The sequence below is a fragment of the Brienomyrus brachyistius genome, chromosome 8, assembly GCF_023856365.1.
Source record: "Brienomyrus brachyistius isolate T26 chromosome 8, BBRACH_0.4, whole genome shotgun sequence".
In the NCBI taxonomy this organism is placed as follows: Eukaryota; Metazoa; Chordata; class Actinopteri; order Osteoglossiformes; family Mormyridae; genus Brienomyrus; species Brienomyrus brachyistius.
In genome coordinates this window covers 19,400,150-19,419,096 of record NC_064540.1, presented here as the reverse complement: position 1 = coordinate 19,419,096, position 18,947 = coordinate 19,400,150, and the positions used below count along the sequence as shown (strand labels likewise).

Below are 18,947 nucleotides of genomic sequence, written 5' to 3'. Positions count from 1 at the left end.
GGCAGCCACCTAAGCATCTGTACACTGCCAGAAAAAAGGGTATAGCTCAGGTACAATTTTGTTCCCAAAGGTATAAGCAATATTATTGTACCCAAAATGGTACAAAAGTTTTCATTAGAGTTGATTTTTGTACCTTAAATTACACTAAAAGGTCCATTTACCTAAAGCTAGGTACAATATCCAGACCCTTTAGAGTTGACCCTAGTGAGTAATTGTACCTTCAAAGATACAAATTGGTCCTTCTTTTCTAACATTGTGCAGCAGCGGGTTAAGGGTTTTGCTCTGGTGACAACCAAAGGACATTAGTCAATGTTCATCATTTAACTTTTTAAATGCTAGTTTAGTTATCAGTATTGCTTTTGGTATGAACTTGCTGCAGGATGTCAGTAAGGATTCCATAAAAGACAACTACGTTCGGCATGTTCTGAAGATCATTGCTCAGGCAGCCGTCAGTGGCGAATCACATTGGAGAGATGCTCATGGATCTCACCCATCCCTTCAATTGCTGTACACCCAAACTGGGTCTCTAATGTTAATGTCCTGCCCACAGCTGTGTGCACCATAAGCACCATAAGCATGTGGGCAAGTCGTTGCACCTTGGTGTTGCTAGGCCAGCTTGAACACCCCCCTCAGATGCTCAGGGATGCAACACAGGAATTACATACCAGGCTCCCTTGGTATCTCCAGCTCTGTGGGTGGGCCGAGCACCAGTTCCACTGGTGAGTACAGCTCCCACATGAACTTCAATGTGGCTGGCATGCGCCGAGTGCTCTACTGCACCTCCGCTCAATATTCCCACAGGACCAGGGGCCGGTGGCAGTCTGAGTCATGCTGGTGGTGGGCGACCAGGATGGTGAGCTGCGTGTCGAGCATGAGATTAAACCTCTCCACCAGTACAGGAGGTGGTGAAAGGAGGTTGTGCGGGTCTTCGTTTTGCCCTGATGCTTGTTGACTTCATCAAACACCTGAAGCTTGAAGTTTTGCTCCTTGTCACTGCAGTTCCTCTGGCACACCAAAGCGGCAGAAGAAATCTTTTATGAGCTTCTTGGCTGAGGTCACTGCACTCTGGTCTGGAACCGCATGTGCCTCCGGTCACTTGGTAAAATAACCTTTAGCTACAAGGAGGTAGTGATTCAGGGAGTGGCTACAGGGAAAATGTAGTCATGTCATGTACCAAGGACCGAAGACTCTGGGGGCATCAACAATTGCACCAGGGTCCAGATCACTGTCTGGAGACTAACAACGCTAGTACAACAGCCCATTACACTCCTCAAAGGCCTCCCACTGAGAATAAAGGGCCTTGGTCTCCTGGTCTGAAGTGGAGACCTCCCGCCTTTCCAGTCACCTCCCCATCTGCACACAGTCCTTGACCTGGGCCAGCACTGGATTACCTGCCTGTTCCACCTGCAGCTGCTGGCAGTCAATGGCCTCTAGCCCCTCACCACTGGTGCCCTCCAACTCAGTGCAGCAGCAGTGAACCTAAACCGAGTCATGTGTCTCTCATAGATGACAAGAGAGAGCATCAGCATTGCCGTGGATCTTGCCTGGCAAGTGCTGGACCTCAGAGTTCACTCCAGCCAGCAAACCAGTTGTCCCTCTGAGATGCAGAAGCTTAACAACCAGGTGAGGGATGTGTGGTCGGTGCACAGGTGGAAGCGCCATCCACAGAGGTAAGGTCAGAATTGGTAACAGGCTTGGACAATAGCTCCGAGTTTATGACAGGTCATGTAATAGTTGCTTGGGGCAACTGGCGTCTGGCTGAAGTAAGTCACCACCCTCTCACCTTGAGGCCTCGCCTGTGACATCACTGCACTGAGCCCTTGGCTTGACTGGCGCACTTGATGACATGGGGGCAGAGGCTTGTTGGTGAACATAGCAAGCAGTGTGGGGTGGTTGGCAATCTGTGTGATGTTATGGGTGGGGACAGGATATCCTCTGCTCTTCCCACCTTTGCTCAGGGTTTTAGCGAGTGTAGGTGGCACCCTCAGCTGAATATTGTTTGCGTAGCCACTGCCTTGACTAAGGCATGGAGAGCCAGTTTATTTTGCATGGTCCTGGGGAAGCACAGGTAACCCCTGCATGCATACAGGCGGACATCCACCGCAAACACCACCAGGGTCTCGAAGTTTTACCTCTACCAACTTACCAGCCTCCCCCTCATGGTTTCTTGTGATGGATGCTGGCTGAATCGCGGTTCCGGTACCGCCACCAGAGCAGTGTTGTCCCCTTGGTCCTCAGTGGTCAGGGCTTGGAGCTCTTCCCCTTCCAGTGCCAGCGATAGGTGCAGAGGTTCACTTCTGCACTGCTCCACAGAGTGTGCCAGGTGCACTTGTACAAGGTAGGGCTCCAGGGACTCTTCTCTGCTGTAGTGGGCAAACATGACGCATGTCCTCAACCTGCTGCTCACTGTTTTTGTTCTTCATACGGAACTGCAGCTCTCTCTGCTTCCCAGTGTGTGCAGTGCAGGGTATCAGCTCCATTCGATTGCCGCCGGAAGGCACAATGCTCATATCCCAGGATCTCTTTCTGCTAGTGGATCAGGTCATCAATTTCACTGAAATTTCACAATTTCTGAAATGCCACTCCAGACACCAGTGTAGTAAGTTTGGTACAAGGTATAATTTGAATAATAAAGTGCAGACTCTTTATTAAAAAGTTGCGGATCTATTCACAACATGCTGCCAGAGTGTAAATCACACATTTACATATACGATCGACACCATGGAAGGCATGTTGGTAGTAGTAGTAAACAGTACTTTGGAACCAGCCTTGCAGAAAAAAGTTGCTGTAAGAGACATGTAGCACAATTGGTTTGCCATTAGCTTAACTGCAGTTTAGAGTTTCTTAAGTGATTTCATCATAATGTTCATTGCTGTCTTCTGACATGCATTTTAAATCGCAGCTAAGTTTTAAATTAAATCCGGTTGCTGTGCCCCTTTAAAAGAAAATCACCAATTTGCCACTAGAGGTCATTTTTCTGCAGGTTATCTTAAACCTGATCTGCACATGGTTCACATGTGATTTAAGTAAAGATGGTCGCCTTGCGTTTGCTTTTGACAAAATGTAACGTGCACGTCATCTAAAGCAAATTTATCATCAACTTCATTTCCATAGAAGTACAGTTGGTGGGTGGGGATTATATGGAAATTAAACGGACATAAATATTAACAGAACTCTTGTGATGATACTATTTGACAACGCAAGTATAGGCTAAACTAATAAAGGGAATCATTTCGGTGATCACAGAATTAATGCCCATCACTGTACTTACCCATTTTTATTGATCGCTGTTGGCCTAAATGGAAGTGGACTGTGGGAAGACTAACATTTCAATTTATGTTTTAATGTAGAAGAAATTTTTACAATCTTTTGATGGGTTAATTTGTATATGTCTAAAATATTGTATATCTATTAACTATTAATAACATATATTTCACAGAACATAAAGTGCAATGAAGAAATTTATAAATCAATAATTCAGTGTCTAAAGCAGATTTTGTTTCAATAGCAAAAACTCCCGTAGCCTTTTGCAGAGTAACCAGGTTTAACTTGAAACGCTGCGGCGGGTGAAAAACTAAAATTAACTGTCCAGCTGAACTCGTTTAAAACCACTGTTAAACCGCACCTAAGACCATGACAGAGCAATTCCCCCGGAGTGTTTGATAAACATCGCAAAACTAACACGCCGCAAAACATACAATTCATCCCCACTTGGAAAAGTGTTGTTGTCCTCGCGGGCCAAAATGATGACCACAATACTGTATAAACAAATATTTTGAGTCTTTCATAATATTGATAATGTGGCTACAGTAATATTTTTAGGGATTTTGTCGTGTCTGTGTATCTGTGTTATGGTTAGGGTTTTTTCCCCCCATTTTTGTTTTGTATCGAGATCCAGAAAAAAAAAGTCTTGATGACCTCATCGTCTAGAGTACTGATTGGTGGAAGTGCGCCAGAACAAAGCTAGGATCACGTGACTCGTCTTTCTGGGAATGTTCCTGGAAAGAGGTGTGTTGGAGTATAGATGGGCAAAGCCGGAGTCCACAGAAGCGGGGACGTGCGGGGACGTGTGAGGCCGAGCGACAGGGGCCCGACAACAGGCACGAAACTAAATTAAAATATCAGTAATTATTACGTCTTATTCGGTGTCTGTTAAAAAAAAAGAAAACGAAAAAACGACGTTAAAAGAGAAGGCGAGCTTGCTTTGGAGCCCATGCATCCAAGTCACTTTCGCTCGAATGGAAGAGTGCGACGAAAAAGCCTGACTTGCCTTTCGCAGCTACCTACGTGACACTGACAGTTTAGCGCTCATATATTTACTCTTTTTCCATGCAAAACACTGCCTGGCTTTGTCAACCTATCGGCTTTAACGCATTATATCCCCCCCAAAATTCTCTGTTAATTATTATGACTACACCCACCTATTTAATTCGGTTTTTATTACTCGCGTCGTTTTTGTGGATGTGAAGAAAGAAAAGAAACAAACCATTTTTGTAGTACACTTGACGTCCCACGGTGCTTGGACACGCCAGTCATAGCATTGACTAGAGTGAAGAGGAAGAGGTGAGATAGTTATTTTTGTTGAAAGTTGGGTTTCTTATTTTAATGTATCGGATGTAACTATACTGATCTGCAAGCCTATACACAATTAGGCTTTTATACTATTATAAATAATATAACATAATAAGTTAGTTGCGGATAATTGGGGGATTTCTAGTGTATCTACATTCTGATTTAAAAAGAATGTAATATTTGCGGAAATGCAGGCTCGTTATGACGGGTCAAAGCGATAAAATACTGAAATGATCGGCGCATCGTGTCGGTCCCAATGACGCGAACCTGCGATCAGGAAAAGCTCATGGAATTCATTCTCTGAAATGAATGTTATCCTCTGCATTAATGGTGAATTTGGGACTCTTCGTTGATATACACTGTCCTGCTGAGATTAATTTGTGATTAACTGATCTTGTTTTTAAAACCCATCCCTTTTAACACAAACACCAAAGTTATACGAATGAGTCTGTATGTATATCGTCCTTTTTCAGTAAGATTACCTAGACTACACAAGAACGTTGCACATTATTATTAAGGATTCTGACAATTCTTTTAAGTACAAATGAAGTACAAATTGGACATCTTCGTGATTGTACTATGGGCTTATTATTGTTAAGTGCAGTTTCTTTTGGTGTACTAAACGCACTTTGCTCTAAGTATTCCAATATATTTTCTTTAACTAAATCAGCAATCTACATTTGACACCCCCCGTTTTGCAGACAGGTATGGGAATTGGTCAGTACTGCCATCTTTTTTTCAGTCATTGTGACAGCTCGTCGTGGAATATTAATCTGGTTTAATAGGTGCCGTTAAACATTTATAATGGACTCTGCATAGTGCGTTAACAAGTCCAGAAGTCTAGATTACGTATTATGAAGCAAAATAGCGTTTTTCAATATTTGCCCAGTTCTAAGGAAATGAGGGACACTTAATTTCCCAGAAATTGTTAGCCCACATACCACATACAATGAGTTCTAGCGGACATTGGAGAGAGAGGTTCAAATACATTAAAGACTTCTAGAGGTCTTCAATGGAAGGCGGATAGGGGATTTAAAAAATAAAGGTAGTCCTAACCGTAGGTGAGAGAAATCAAATGAAATTGTCTTGAGTCCCCCAAAAGCCCCAACAGCACACTCCATAAATTTGATATTTCTGCTTTTTAAACTAAAAGTCAAATAATATGGAGCGAAGCAGCCTGACTGGGTTAAAGTTTTAAGGCGGCATAAGCAATTTTGGGCAAAATGAGCGAAAACGTCCGTAACCCTCGCGCATATGCGAATTTAGCTGTTTTAATACGCTGTAATTTGCAGAGTTTTATTGCCCAACTTCTACTAATTCTAGTTTCTTTAAGTGGCAGCTGTTACCAGTTTCAGCAGCCTTTCCTACTTGGATCATCTTCTTCTTGTGGCATTTGTGTGTGGTGGTGGTGGTGGGGTGGGGTGTGTGTGTGTAATTGAGTCTTTTTAATATAAATTGCTTTCATACAATACCGCATTTTCATATGCATTCAGTTTTTATCTTTATCTGGAAATATATATTTTATGGAACTTATCTATGGAACATTTCACTACAAAGTACATTTCACTAAAATTTACTGGAAGTATCTTGCTTGTTACATTTTTGTTTCTAATATGCTACTTAATAAAATATTATTATGCACGGACAGAAGACAGGCAATATAAAATAAAATATTACCTATTTTATTAGTCTTTCTCTAGTGTTAATACAATCATGACACCGACACAATGTGCTTTGGACAAACTTATATTCTTTACATTTCTTACATTTTTGTGTTTGTTTGGGTGGGGAGGCAGATTTTGAATGGGTCACACACAGTGTGTTTCAAAAACACAAGAGGCTGACATCCAGACGCTACAGCGCCGGGAAAAGGGGCCGGTCCCAGTCGCCGCAGCGCCCACCAGAACGAACCATATGATCTTGCCGGATGCCCCCACCGATAAGACCACCGTCCCGGTTCGTTTTAAGAGCCTGGGCCAGGGCGTGACGTCAGGAGATCCCACAGAGGATGCTGACCGCGTCGAGAGAGCGATGGCACACCTCCGGGAGTCCGGTAAGTTTCCTGCCAAGGAGTCCGATGTCGGTAGCTGTGGTTCTCGAGATCCACCGCAATGCAGATTTTAGAATATATTAAAATGTGTCTCCTTTTCACAGCTTAGACACTATCTTTCTCTTTCCACACTTTTCACACCTAAAAATTACAGTGGTTTCTTTTTAAATAATGGAGAAGTGCAATGATTTCAGTGGTATTGGTGATTTTGTATTTGTGTGTGTGTGTGTGGGTTATGTATATGTTACATTATGGGGACCAAATATCTCCACAATTTGACAAAAATCTGTTATTTTGACATTGTGGGGACAATTTCCGTCCCCACAGGGGGAAATTCAGTTTAATAATAATCTCTCTGTGTGTGAGAGAGATATGAATGCAAACATATGTGTGTGTGTCTGTGTGTGCATTATGTCTTATGCAATTTTTCTTACTTTATTTCTGTGGGGGGGGGGAGTAGAAACAGAAAACCTGATTGGACAAAGTATGTTTATGTGGGGGGGGGGGGGCTGCAGGCTCAGCCGATTTCATTCCTCATTCCTCTGTGCAGTAATAGTTTAATAGTACCTGTTGGAGTATTAACAGGGCATACTGGGTGCTAGGAGTGTGTGTTCCAGGTGTAAATTACCAGTAGGATGAATGGTGAGATAGCCAGCAGACCCTAAAACCTCGCGGCAAGAATCCCCCCCCCCATAAAAACTCATGTTGCGTGACAAAACTGGAATAAGGGAAAAATTAGGTTAAAAATAGTAGGGAAGAGAAACAAAAGTACACGCCGGGGCTTCCAGCTGGCATGTACGTTCAATTCACCATGTTCCACAATGTGACACAATCCCTTTTTACATTTTTTCCAAAGGCTGTGTGACTGTTTAATGCATTAGTCCAGTCCTGTTTTCCATCCTGAGTCCCCACATCGCACACAGCCTGGAAACCTAGAGATTCCCAGTATAAATTTTCTACTTTTGCTCTCATCTCCTTAAGAGGACTTTGGTTGGTTTTTTTTCCCCCTTGTTAGGAGGTCATCATTGGGGAAATGCACTCTGCGGTCCTTTGTGTGTCATTCATTAGGGCCGTGGGGATCTCCATCCTGTCCCTCCATCTCTGACTCGAGTCTCTGTCTGCCTCTGCCCCCATCCAGGCTGGTACTGGGGCTCGCTCACAGCCGCCCAGGCCAAGCAGGTATTGAGCGGGGCACTGGAGGGCACCTTCCTGCTTCGAGACAGCTCCAACCCAGGGTACCTGCTCACGCTGTCGGTGAAGACCAGCCTTGGCCCCACGCACCTGCGCATTGAACATTCGGCTGGCGCCTTCGGCTTTGACTCTCTGGCCGTGGCACGTCCCCGGTTGCGGCGATTCTCCGGCGCGGTGGAGCTGGTGCTGCACTACGCCATGGCTTCCCAGAGCTCAGCGGGGGGCGACACATGGCCCGACCAGGAGAGCTCGGATGGCAGCCTGCAGCTCCGTCTCACCCGTCCCCTTTGCAGGACGGCCCCCAGCCTGCAGCACCTGTGCCGTATCACCATCAACCGCCACTCATGCAGCCCCCAGGAGCTGCCCCTCCCCCCGCGACTGAAGGCTTACTTGCAGGAGTATCCGTTTTCACTCTAGCGCACCTGCCCCCAAAGAGGACCTAATCTTTTCAGCGCACTTTTCAACTGCTGCCTTGTGATGACTCACTGGATGCTACGAGCCTTAGTCCAGACAGGAAGGCTTGTGGCGTCCTTTATTTTATTTTTAATTGTAAAATGCAGTTATATGAAACCTTCCAAACTGGAGGGGATTGCAAGACATTTTCTTGTAACAATTGAAGTTACAGATCAAGAGAAACTTCTTTTCAGACAAAACAGGAATATGTTATTTCGACACCTTTGTGTACTTCTTCAGTTTGACCAGTGGCATTTCTTTGAAAGGACTGTAACACAATATACATAGTAAAATTATGTGAACTCCGGGAGAAAATAACTCCTGCAGCGAGGTGTTTCACTTGGAATTGCAAAATTCTGGGTGTTTTCAAAGCAGTTAATCTACCACAGGAATTTTGTGGTTAATTTCACAGGGTGTAGAAACCTTTGGAATTTGACATTTTAATATTTGAGAATGAACACCCCCCCCCAGCACTTTCTATAAGTTTAATATGAAACATTTCTAAAGAGAAAGAATAGTACTAATTTAAAAACCAAGCTCATAAAACATCACGTGTTAGAGACTATGCTTGTCACCTAGGTAACAGTTCAATTCATTACAATTTGTGATTCTAAAAAAGAAATTAGGTTGTACTGTGTGGGTGTTTCTTAGAATTAGTCACAAGGTTGATTTCTTTCCCTCGAACTCATGCAGCTGTGTACATTTGTACAAACACTTCTGTAGCTAACAGTTACCACCGTCCACCTTGTGATCACTTGTCAAACCAAAGGTAAGTAACATGCTAAAAGTCTCGAGAAATCTTTACCCCCTCTTTAGTCATTTGGTTATATTTAAGGACCTGGTTTACAGCCATATACAGGTTCCCTTTTGTATGATTATACTAACATGCATATTGAGTTTTTTTACATATCACTTTTGCAGATTTCCATAAGGTTTAATGGATTCTTTTTTCAGTTTTCTTTGCAACCCTGGTTAAATTACAATCAGTAAGCAAAACGAAAATTAAAGCATTCTGTTTAAATGGATCGACTTGTGTTTTTATTTATTTATTTGGGTTATTTTGGGCATTAAAGAAAAAACGTATTATGTGTTTAATTTTACAATGGGCCATATTCAAATTTGGATTTTGCAAAGTAATATTTTTGCGCAATAAAAGCTCGCATGCCTACAGTACAGATTCAAAACATTGGTGTTTGTGGGAATACATTATTACTAAGAGAAAAATTGCAGAGCCCAGGCAAATTCTTATGCTTGACTAACACTTTGTCAAACTTCAAGTGGTTAGTTTCAAAGTCATCCCTAAAAACATACATAATTCGACATAATAAAACATGTGATCATACAGAATATTTGTTAACCGAGTAAGATGCCATTGAAAGGCAAAGGTTACTCTGAGGACAAAGTTCACTTTTATCACAATGTTTACAATTTGATATCTATTTACCAAATAATAAACATTTTTCCATCTTACTGTAACAGGACTGACATCCTGTGCAGGGAGAGGCACAGAGATTGCTGGGTGAGGATTCAGGCTGTTTTTGAATCTCCATACTACTTATGCAGTATATGATAGATCACAAGATAGATTATTATTATTAACATTATTGGATGCCACCTTACAATAAAAATACCCATATAAAGAGTTTATGAATGGTTTATAATCTGGTTATTAATTAAGTTGTAACACCTTGTAAATTATTAAAAGACAATATTAAACAACAAGATAAAAAGACAGTTTTCTTTTTATTAATGAGTTACTACCATTTACAAGTGGCAAAAGGGAGCCTTTCTGTAGTGGTCCCCCTTATAGTTATTATTATTTCATTCCCATGCCAGCACACGTACCTCTGACACCCCAAAAGTAGTAAAATCTTGTCTGCATACTTCCAGACCCTGCCGCCTCGACAAACAACCGATACTTCTATTAAAAAAAGTGGGTGAAAGTTTGGCCAGATAATGCTGTTTTAAATCACATTTCCAGTATCTGATTACGCTCTGGACTTTCTGGATATTTTCTGTCAGGCGTGCTTTTCATTTACAAATCTCAATACATGTGTTACAAAAAGACTCGTGCTCGTCTAGTAGCAATGTCAGGATAGATCAATGGTTTGTTGCCAGAGTTTGCCAACATTGAGATGCTATATATAGATTCATGTATATATTCATGTATACAATGCATACAAACGTATATATATATGCATGTGTGTGTGTGCATGTATATGTTTGTATACACACACACACACACACACAGACACACACACACACACATGCCTGGACTGAGAAGGGTTTTGAGGAACAGCTAGAGAGACATACAGTAAAATAATTATTATAATAATGGATTGTTGAGAAGAAGGGCGAGAAGGACGACGAGGCCCTGGGCGTGTCTTCAGGCCGACAGGGCTTTGGCACATAGCTGAGATGCTTTGCTGTCACTTAACAGATTTTAATCGCTCCCTGGCCCCAAGCTACCCAGATCCAGCAGAGGGTCCTACATTTCTAGGAAAAGGGAGGTTTTTTTTCCATTTTATGTGCGGAACTCAAAACAATGCGTATGGTCTGCAACAAAAGCACGAGGCTGAGAGGGACCGAGGCGGGGGAGGAAGGCCAGTGAGAGGCAATCAGACAGCCCTTTTTATGCATTTCTAAGAAGAACAAACAAAGGCTGATACGCAGAAGCGCACCGGGTCTGCACGCATCCCGGGTCACTGGCACACACAAACACGCTGCTGATTCACCGCCAGCACAGCCCTATTCAGCTGTTTAATGTGGTAACCGGGGGAGAGATAGACACCCTCGGTGTTCAGCACGAAGGTCGTGCTTTTCTCAATGAAAACGGCCGACTTTTTAAATCCATCTCCTGCCGTTATAGCGTTCTGTGTGTGTTATTCCCAGAACTGTTTATTTTTTTTTCGGCATTAATTGTCCGCGTGCCGTATAAGGTTGCTTTCACTGCTGGTTAATCAATGGAGACAGTTTCCATTTTGGTTTTGGACTAGATGCTGGAAAACTGCAAGGGGGGCAGTGTAGAGGTTAAGATGGTGAGGGGGGGGGGGGGAGTGTGGAGCTTATGATGCCTCCTTAAATTTAAAGCTTGACCTGTTTAGTTGTCTGGTCTTTTAATGCATCCCCGTCTATCTTGAGTTTCCCAACACTAACCTCTTGATCTACTTTATAAAAACACAGAATATCCAGATATAAACATAAAGCTGTCATATGGATTACAGTTTTGTATTTCCAAAGGTGGAAAGTTCAGGTTCACAAAGTAAAAATCCAGATCAAGATTTTGTTTCAACCGACCAGTTGAGTGCTCTGTGACTGTGACTCTTTATGCACAACTGATTGGTTGAAACAAAATCTTGGTCTGGATTTTTACTTCTGAAACTGAACTTTCCACCTCTGGAAAAAGGAAAACAAAAATGTAACCCGTATGATAGCTTTATGTTTTAACTTTCCACCTCTACAGCTTTTCCTGTGTATATAGGCAAGTATATATTTTATAATTTACGTTAGAAATACATATTGATATGATTTTATGAGCTAACTGCCCAACAGTCTATAACAATGAAACAATTTCTTTGTCATATAATTTTGAAGTATTTCTGGTTGAAGTGGTTGAGGGGCGTTAGTTTGTTTTAGAGCAACATTTAAACGCCTTTCATAACAAACAAATTTTTTCCTTTCACTCAATAGCTGCAGTTTGCTTAAAAAATTACTCATCTGTTAAAGTATTTAACAGAGGTGGTTTGATAAGGGTTTTAAATATGAACTGTGTCGTCATGCCATCAGCAATTTAAGAGGAAATGAAAAAATCTTTCAAGTTGTACACATCCAAAGTTTGCTCAATGTTACGTGTGTAAGAGAATTTGTCACGAACATGCAAAAAACTCCCCTCCCCCCAATAAATGTAGACCTTGTGTGAAGTGCTTACATGTAGACTTTAATTGTTAAAGCATTTCTAGATGCTGCCCTCTTTGAAGTGGATACTTAACATCCCACCCACGTCTTCATGTGGAGTCGCGTCTCCATGGTGCTGTGTGTGTTTGATGTGTGTGCGCGAGTGTGTGTGTGTGTGTGTGTGTGTGTGTGTGTGTGTGTGTGTGTGTGCGCATGTTTTCAGTTCACTGGGCCGATTTCTGAGAAATGCAGAGTGGTTCAGAGTGTCACAGACTGGGAAGGCCCCTCATTCCAGAGCCCCCTGTCACCCTTTGTCTGATGCTGTAATGGAAAGAGAGGTCACTGGGTTCTGGTGAATTGGGGTGAGGGGGGGTTGTGGGGGGCTGGTTATTGAGTATAAGAATGACTTCTGCTCCAGCTGGTCTCCAGGTGGCCATTAGCCTGATGTCAGCGTATGGCTATAGGAAAAGAAGGGGGTCAGGAGCCCCTGCATCAGCCCCAATTTTATGCTAAATAGATAATCGGCAACCCAACACTAGGGATCTCCTTTTAGTACTTTACACTTCACTTTGCTTCATTTCACTTCATTTCACTTTACTTTGATTCAACTAAGTTTCAATTCAATTCAAATCAGTTTTATTTGTATAGTGCATTTTCACAACATTACATTGCCTCAAAGCACCTTACATTATGCCTGCCCAAAGCCCCCAGTGAGCAAGTCAGAGGGGACAGTGGCAAGGAAAAGCTCCATAGAAGGAAGAAACCTTGTGAGGAACCAAACTTGAAGTGGGAGCCCATCCTCCAGGGGCCAGCAGAGGAAATCAAAAAGGTGGCAAAATCCCAATTTAGACAGTGCAAATCTTATGATTCGGGTCTAAATGTAGAGGGCAGGCTGGTGATGGCAGGCAGGTGCTGGTGCTGCTTCCGACAACATGATGAACCGTGATGCAGCAGCAGGGCAGGCAGGAGAGACAATCCTCAGATTTTCTTTTTTTGTATGTATTCAAATTGTGCCGAAAAGCACAAAAAGGCTGCAGACATTTGGTGAAAAAAAATCAGCTTATAGGTTAATCAATAAGCATGTATGTATGTTAGATATACATCCCATATCCAGGCTGCACCCCAGCCTTGTGCCCTATGCTGCTGCACACACACACACACACACACACACACACACACACTCCACACCGCTCTCTGCTGTGGATGTGACCCTCGTCTCTAGCACACAGAGCCGGTTTATGATGACGTTGTGCGAGGTGTCAGGTGAGGTCGCGAGAGCGCAGCGGAAACGCGAATCCCCGCACAGCAGTTTTCTGCATAAGCAGGTGTGGGCCGCCCGAATCAGGTTTGACTGGGCCTTGCCTGGCGGGAGATGGATGGAGATGCGTTTCGGTTGGGGGGAAGGGGGCGGCTGTCACAGTCGCCTGGTAGGAGCTCAGAAAGGAGGAGATCTGTGGATGTACGTGCTGGCTGCAGCCGGCCAGGGGGCGGTGCCACTAGCTTGTCGAGCACAGGAGAGATGAATTCCTGGACTGGCTCACTATGTTCCTGGAATAAAGATTCCTGGAGCCCGCCGCCTCCAACAGGCTGACCTTCAGTGCTCGCATGCTGGGGGGTGGGGGGGATGCTTGCTAACATATTACATTCTCAGCCTTTGTTAGAGAAAAACAGGGCAGTTTTATAATCCAACACAGGACACAGACGCTCCATGTGCCTTGGAATGGGCACGCGTGTCGGACTCGGGCCGGATGAGCCTGTGTTTCTATGGCCCGGTAAATAAAACTCCATCCTCCCATGTCACACACAAGTGTGACCAACTCAACAGGCTGTGACCAACTTGCGCGTGTAATCCGTGATCCATGTTGCTACAGCTAGTGATTACTTGCTGGCACTGATGCGGTTTGCCGGCTTCTCTGACATGTCCCAATGTGGTAATGGCTCAGATGTAAACAGCAGGTTACAGCGCAACACATCCCCCAACATTGAGACAACCAAGGTGATAAAGGCTTTAAAAGACACCGCCTTGCGTATGTGGATAATTGGATTTCTCAGCCGTTTCAGTCTGCATGGGATAGGAACTGATCAGGGTCACAGGGGGGCTGGATAAGAGGGAGGAGACATGGGGCACACTGCAGTTGGCAACCTGGACAGGCAGGGCACAAACACACACTTACATACCCAGACACAAACGATGGGCAATAAAGAGCAGGGGTGCTCACAAAGGATGGGCAATGTAGGGTAGGGGTGCTCACAAATGATGGGCAATGTAGAGCGGGGGTGCTCACAAACGATGGGCAATGTAGCGTGAGGGTGCCGCTATGAGTTGGATCTTCTGTTCACCCAAACGGATCTTCTTCCCACCCACTGGATTACAACCCACCCAGTCTACAACTGCCTACCAAGGGACCCCCTCCAAGACCTCTGACACAATTCGAACATTGCTGCCCACACAACATAAACAAATGCTCAACCAGGCATCCTAGTAATGCCGCTCATTTGGAGTTCTCACTTGTCCTAATTAAATGTCTTAGGGCTGCAGCAGGTCATCAGAGGGCAGGCAGTCCCCCGGTTATAAGTGAGATCCATCTTTGCCTTAGTATAATATATATTTTACCTTTCTATGTATATATAACACTTAAACACTTCCAAATACACTAAAACATCTTTAAAAGAATAATATAGTACAAAATAACAACAAGTGATAATAATAATAATAATAATAATAATAATAATAATAATAATAATAATAATACACACACAGAGGCCAAGTATTTAATTTTTTGTGGGGACTCTCCATTCATATCTATGGGCAAAACCCTAATCCTAACAATGACGACCTTAACCCCTAACCCAGCCCTAACCTTAACCATCAGTAACCAAACAAAATGCAAGACTTTTGGCATTTTTATTTTGCAGATTGCAGTCACAGATTTCCCCTTATAGGGATAAAAGATCCCCTCAATGTGAAACCAACAGCTTCTTATCGCATTGTGAGGATATTTGTTCCCCACAGAGTAATATATACTTACCCACACACAGACATAAAGAAGAGGCAGGATTCAAACCCCCAACCCTAATGGTAACATGCAGCAGTGACCCACCGTGCCTGAACAGGAACACAGCTTCATTATTCACAGTCCTGGGAACACGCTTTCCGTCCCTGCTTATCACATCTGGTCCAACACAAGGTCACAGGGCTGAGAACTGGCCATCCTGAACACCCAGTCCACCGCAGCGTCTGGGGATGTACATCTGCCCACACTGTCATCCGCTAAGGATAATATATAATGACTGAATGTCCACAACAATGTTCAAAAGGCTTTTTTGTTTGAAAGTGGGGAACTTAAAAATGTTTATGTTACGATGAGACCTAATAATATTAAATTAAATACATTTTATAAACAGCAGCATGTTGTTCACTGGATTTTTAGGGTGATTGAAATGACAGAAATAGCCCATCCACTAGGAGGTGCCCTGTTGACAGTGGGTCTGTAGCCCTTTAACCCAGTAGCATAAACTGCTGTTAATATTCGACCCTTGTCCTCTGCTTTAACCCTGCTCACTCTGTCATGTGACAGGGGACCCTCCGGTCCTACCAGTTTGCATCAAGCTTTTGGCCTGGGTGGTCCAGGTGTCCCCTCTGGTTGTGGGACCTCATATGTTGAGCAGCTCCATCCCCTCCCTGTCCTTTTCTATCATAAGATTAGTTTCCCCGTAAGGATACTGGTCTGAGGCTCAGTCAAATCTCTGTATCTATGGATGCGTTTGGGTTCACCGCGGGCAGGATCCCTTTCTTTGTTTCACGCTCAATGCCAGGAAGTGAAAATGGTGCGTAAACAGACGAATGACCTCATTTAAATATTACCTAGAGCTCTTTCGGGGTAGCGGAGTCGCGCTTGCCTGTGCAAGTACCATCCTCACGACGATCCAGCCTTAATTTCACGTTGTGTACTGTTTTTTGTTATCTAGATTAGTATATTATGTGACGTCTTAATCCAAATTATATTTCTGAACTATGTCTAATGCTGGTAAATACTGGAAAATCATCTAGCTGACATGCAGAATAACAGGGAAAAAACATGTAAGTACACCACGATAAACAACTTTTCTTTTCAGGGACTTTCAGGGATTAGGGATTCTGTGTCTCATCTCCACATAACTTTTTGTCAGCAAAAACCCTATGTGAGCGTTCGTGCGCCATAGTATTACCATTATCGCAAAAACCATAACAATATCCATGTGCTACTTTTCCTGAGTAGATGGCAAAAGTCCAGAAGCATTGTATCCTATTTAGTCACTGCTGGGAAAAGAGCTGATGAATATGGGGGGAAAATATGTTATAAAATACTCACGTTATTGGGAGACCTAGGTTTGTGTTTTGATTAAATGCATTGGTTTGATACATTTATTGTTTTACTGAGAATGCATGACCAGTTCCCCTTATTAAGCGGGAAGATGAATAATAGATACCCTATGACAGCATGCACTGGTATGACTTGGACCATGAATGGGTCTAATGGATTAAGTACTAGTTAACTGGGAGTTAACTGATGCATTAATGTAGTTTGTTGCTTAGATGCGCACTTGGATAACTGGTTAATATAATTTATTAATTTGTCTGCTTGGTGCGGATAGATGAACAGTATTCTTAATAATTGCAATGTTGCCTTAATTACCCCCAGCTGCAGTGGCCCCCCTCCCCCAGCGTTGCTGTAAGCGAACAAAACAAAACCAAGCAGACAACACTGTCAGGAACACAAACCTGTCCAGCCAGAATGAAAGGGCCACGAGGTATAACGTTACACAGACACACACACACACGCACGTACTCGCAGGCACGCACACACACACACACACACAGACATATGCATGCATGCACACACACACATACATGCACTTGCATGCACACACACTCACCCTGCATGCTACTAAGGCTGCTTATAATGTTCAATATGCAAACAACTGGTAATAATAGGAGGAGCCTATCAGACGCAGCCATAAAGCGACTGTCTGAGTGTGTTCTGCTCAGCTCTGGAGGGGCGTTTCGCAGGTAAAGGGGAACGTTACTCCTGGCTGGCTTCTCTTGGCACGTGGCTCTGCACCACCCCCCCCTCCTCTTGGTCTGCCTCACAATGTGTGCTTCCCAGTTGCTCTTTGTCCTCGAATTGCAAGTAGAAAGGAAGCCTTGTGTAGCGATTCTGGGTAATTGGGGGGAGGGGGGGGGATGGTTAAGGAACGAAAATGCGAGTGACTGGTGTGCTGGAGGCGATCCACATCACGTTTTCCTGGGCTTGTCTGTGAAGACTTGCCATGTTACTTTATGTGCACTGGTCAGTATATATCCCTGAATATCCCTGGTCAGAAATAAATTCCTGTGTTTCTTATTTCATTTCATGCTGTCTGATGTCGTCAAAGAAATGGATTTTGAAAATAAATATTGAAAGAGATTCTTTTCCATTTTTTTTTCACCGATTTTAAAGCAATAATGTTTCCGCGTGTGACACAGGTTATAGGAAGTCTCGAATTTTTGTTTAACAGCCAGACGACGTGATTTAAAAACAGCTCTGACTAGTGCTACATCTGAAAGAGAAACCCGCAGCAAAAGCTAGATGACAAGCAAAAAAACTTGGGGGAGGAAACGCAACAATCTGTCTGTAAGTCGTCCAGAAAGAGACCATGAAAGAGACATTTCAGGTACTAAAAGTATACATTGTTTATGGATGTACACTCTTCCAATTTGGGCTGATCCCGGACACGATGCCTATGATAGGGGAGATAAATGCAAAGAATAAAGATCAGATATGTCAATTTATCATTTGATAAGTGAAAAAGGCTGTACCAGTTTCCCCAGACAGGACAGACAGCATTTTTCCTTATATTGGAATATTGTTCTTTAAGCCTTAGATAACCTACGGAACACAAAGGTTGTTATGGCCCTGGGATTGGCGCTGCAGTGCAGGTATAAAAGGAAGGCCGACCTGCCGTTGAACAGGAGCCTGCACTCACCCGAGAGGCGGGGGTATCATTTTGCTCTCTCAGGGGATAATCTCCGCCTGATTTCCAGGAACTGGAAGGGGGAGGGGAATGAATGGAAGGACAGACACGGATTAGACATTGTGATCGCACTCCGGATGGAGATGACAGTGAGAGAGACAGACAGTGGGCGGGGGCATTTTGGAGGAGGTGGTAGAGAATGTGCTGCTTTCTGAAAGTAAGGGGGGGGGGGCAGTAACCCAGCATAGACTGTGCCTTCACCTACATTCATGACCCCAGGAAAAAAAAAATCTGCTCACTTGAAACGGGACTTTTTCAGGCTGCGTTGATTTGACTAGGCCGGTCTTCATAGGTGTTGGATTGGGTGGGGCACTTGTATAGGCAGCGGTCCAGACATGCCTGCCTCCCCCCCCTCCCCTCCCACCCCTGGTGCTGCAGAGGGCCTGTGCAGGCTTGGCTCCGTGTGCTCACCGTGCCGCCGGTTGTCTGAGCACGCCCGAGCGTCAAGTGTGGAAGGCGCCTAGTTACCGCAGGGAGGTGTCACATGCTGACGGGCAGAGGGACACCGTGTTCCCTTTTACTGCGAGAAGAAAACGTCCTCCAGGGTAATCTCCTAAATCTCCAAGGGGAGTATGTCACTCTGCAAGTTAGGAGTCTGTGCTGGCGATGTGAAGGTCGCTGGTTCAAACAAGGTCCCCAGCTTTTCCGGAAAGAAGCAAATGCTTAATGAAATGTAAATGTATTAGAGTGGTAGGCCCAAAGTGCTACAGAATAGACATCGTCTACCTAGGAT

At 43.8% G+C, this 18,947-nt stretch overlaps 2 protein-coding genes across 2 annotated transcripts in view; both read left to right on the top strand.

Moving 5' to 3' along the window:
- Positions 1–18,947, top strand: part of LOC125747266 (metabotropic glutamate receptor 4-like) — a 398,550-nt gene that overhangs the window by 60,581 nt on the left and 319,022 nt on the right. The window lies entirely within an intron of this gene.
- Positions 4,003–9,291, top strand: LOC125747283 (suppressor of cytokine signaling 2-like). Its single transcript, XM_049022291.1, has 3 exons — positions 4,003–4,563; positions 6,369–6,625; positions 7,761–9,291. Exons 2-3 carry the CDS (start codon positions 6,376–6,378, stop codon positions 8,228–8,230), a joined length of 720 nt encoding a protein of 239 aa, XP_048878248.1. The 5' UTR covers positions 4,003–4,563; positions 6,369–6,375; the 3' UTR covers positions 8,231–9,291.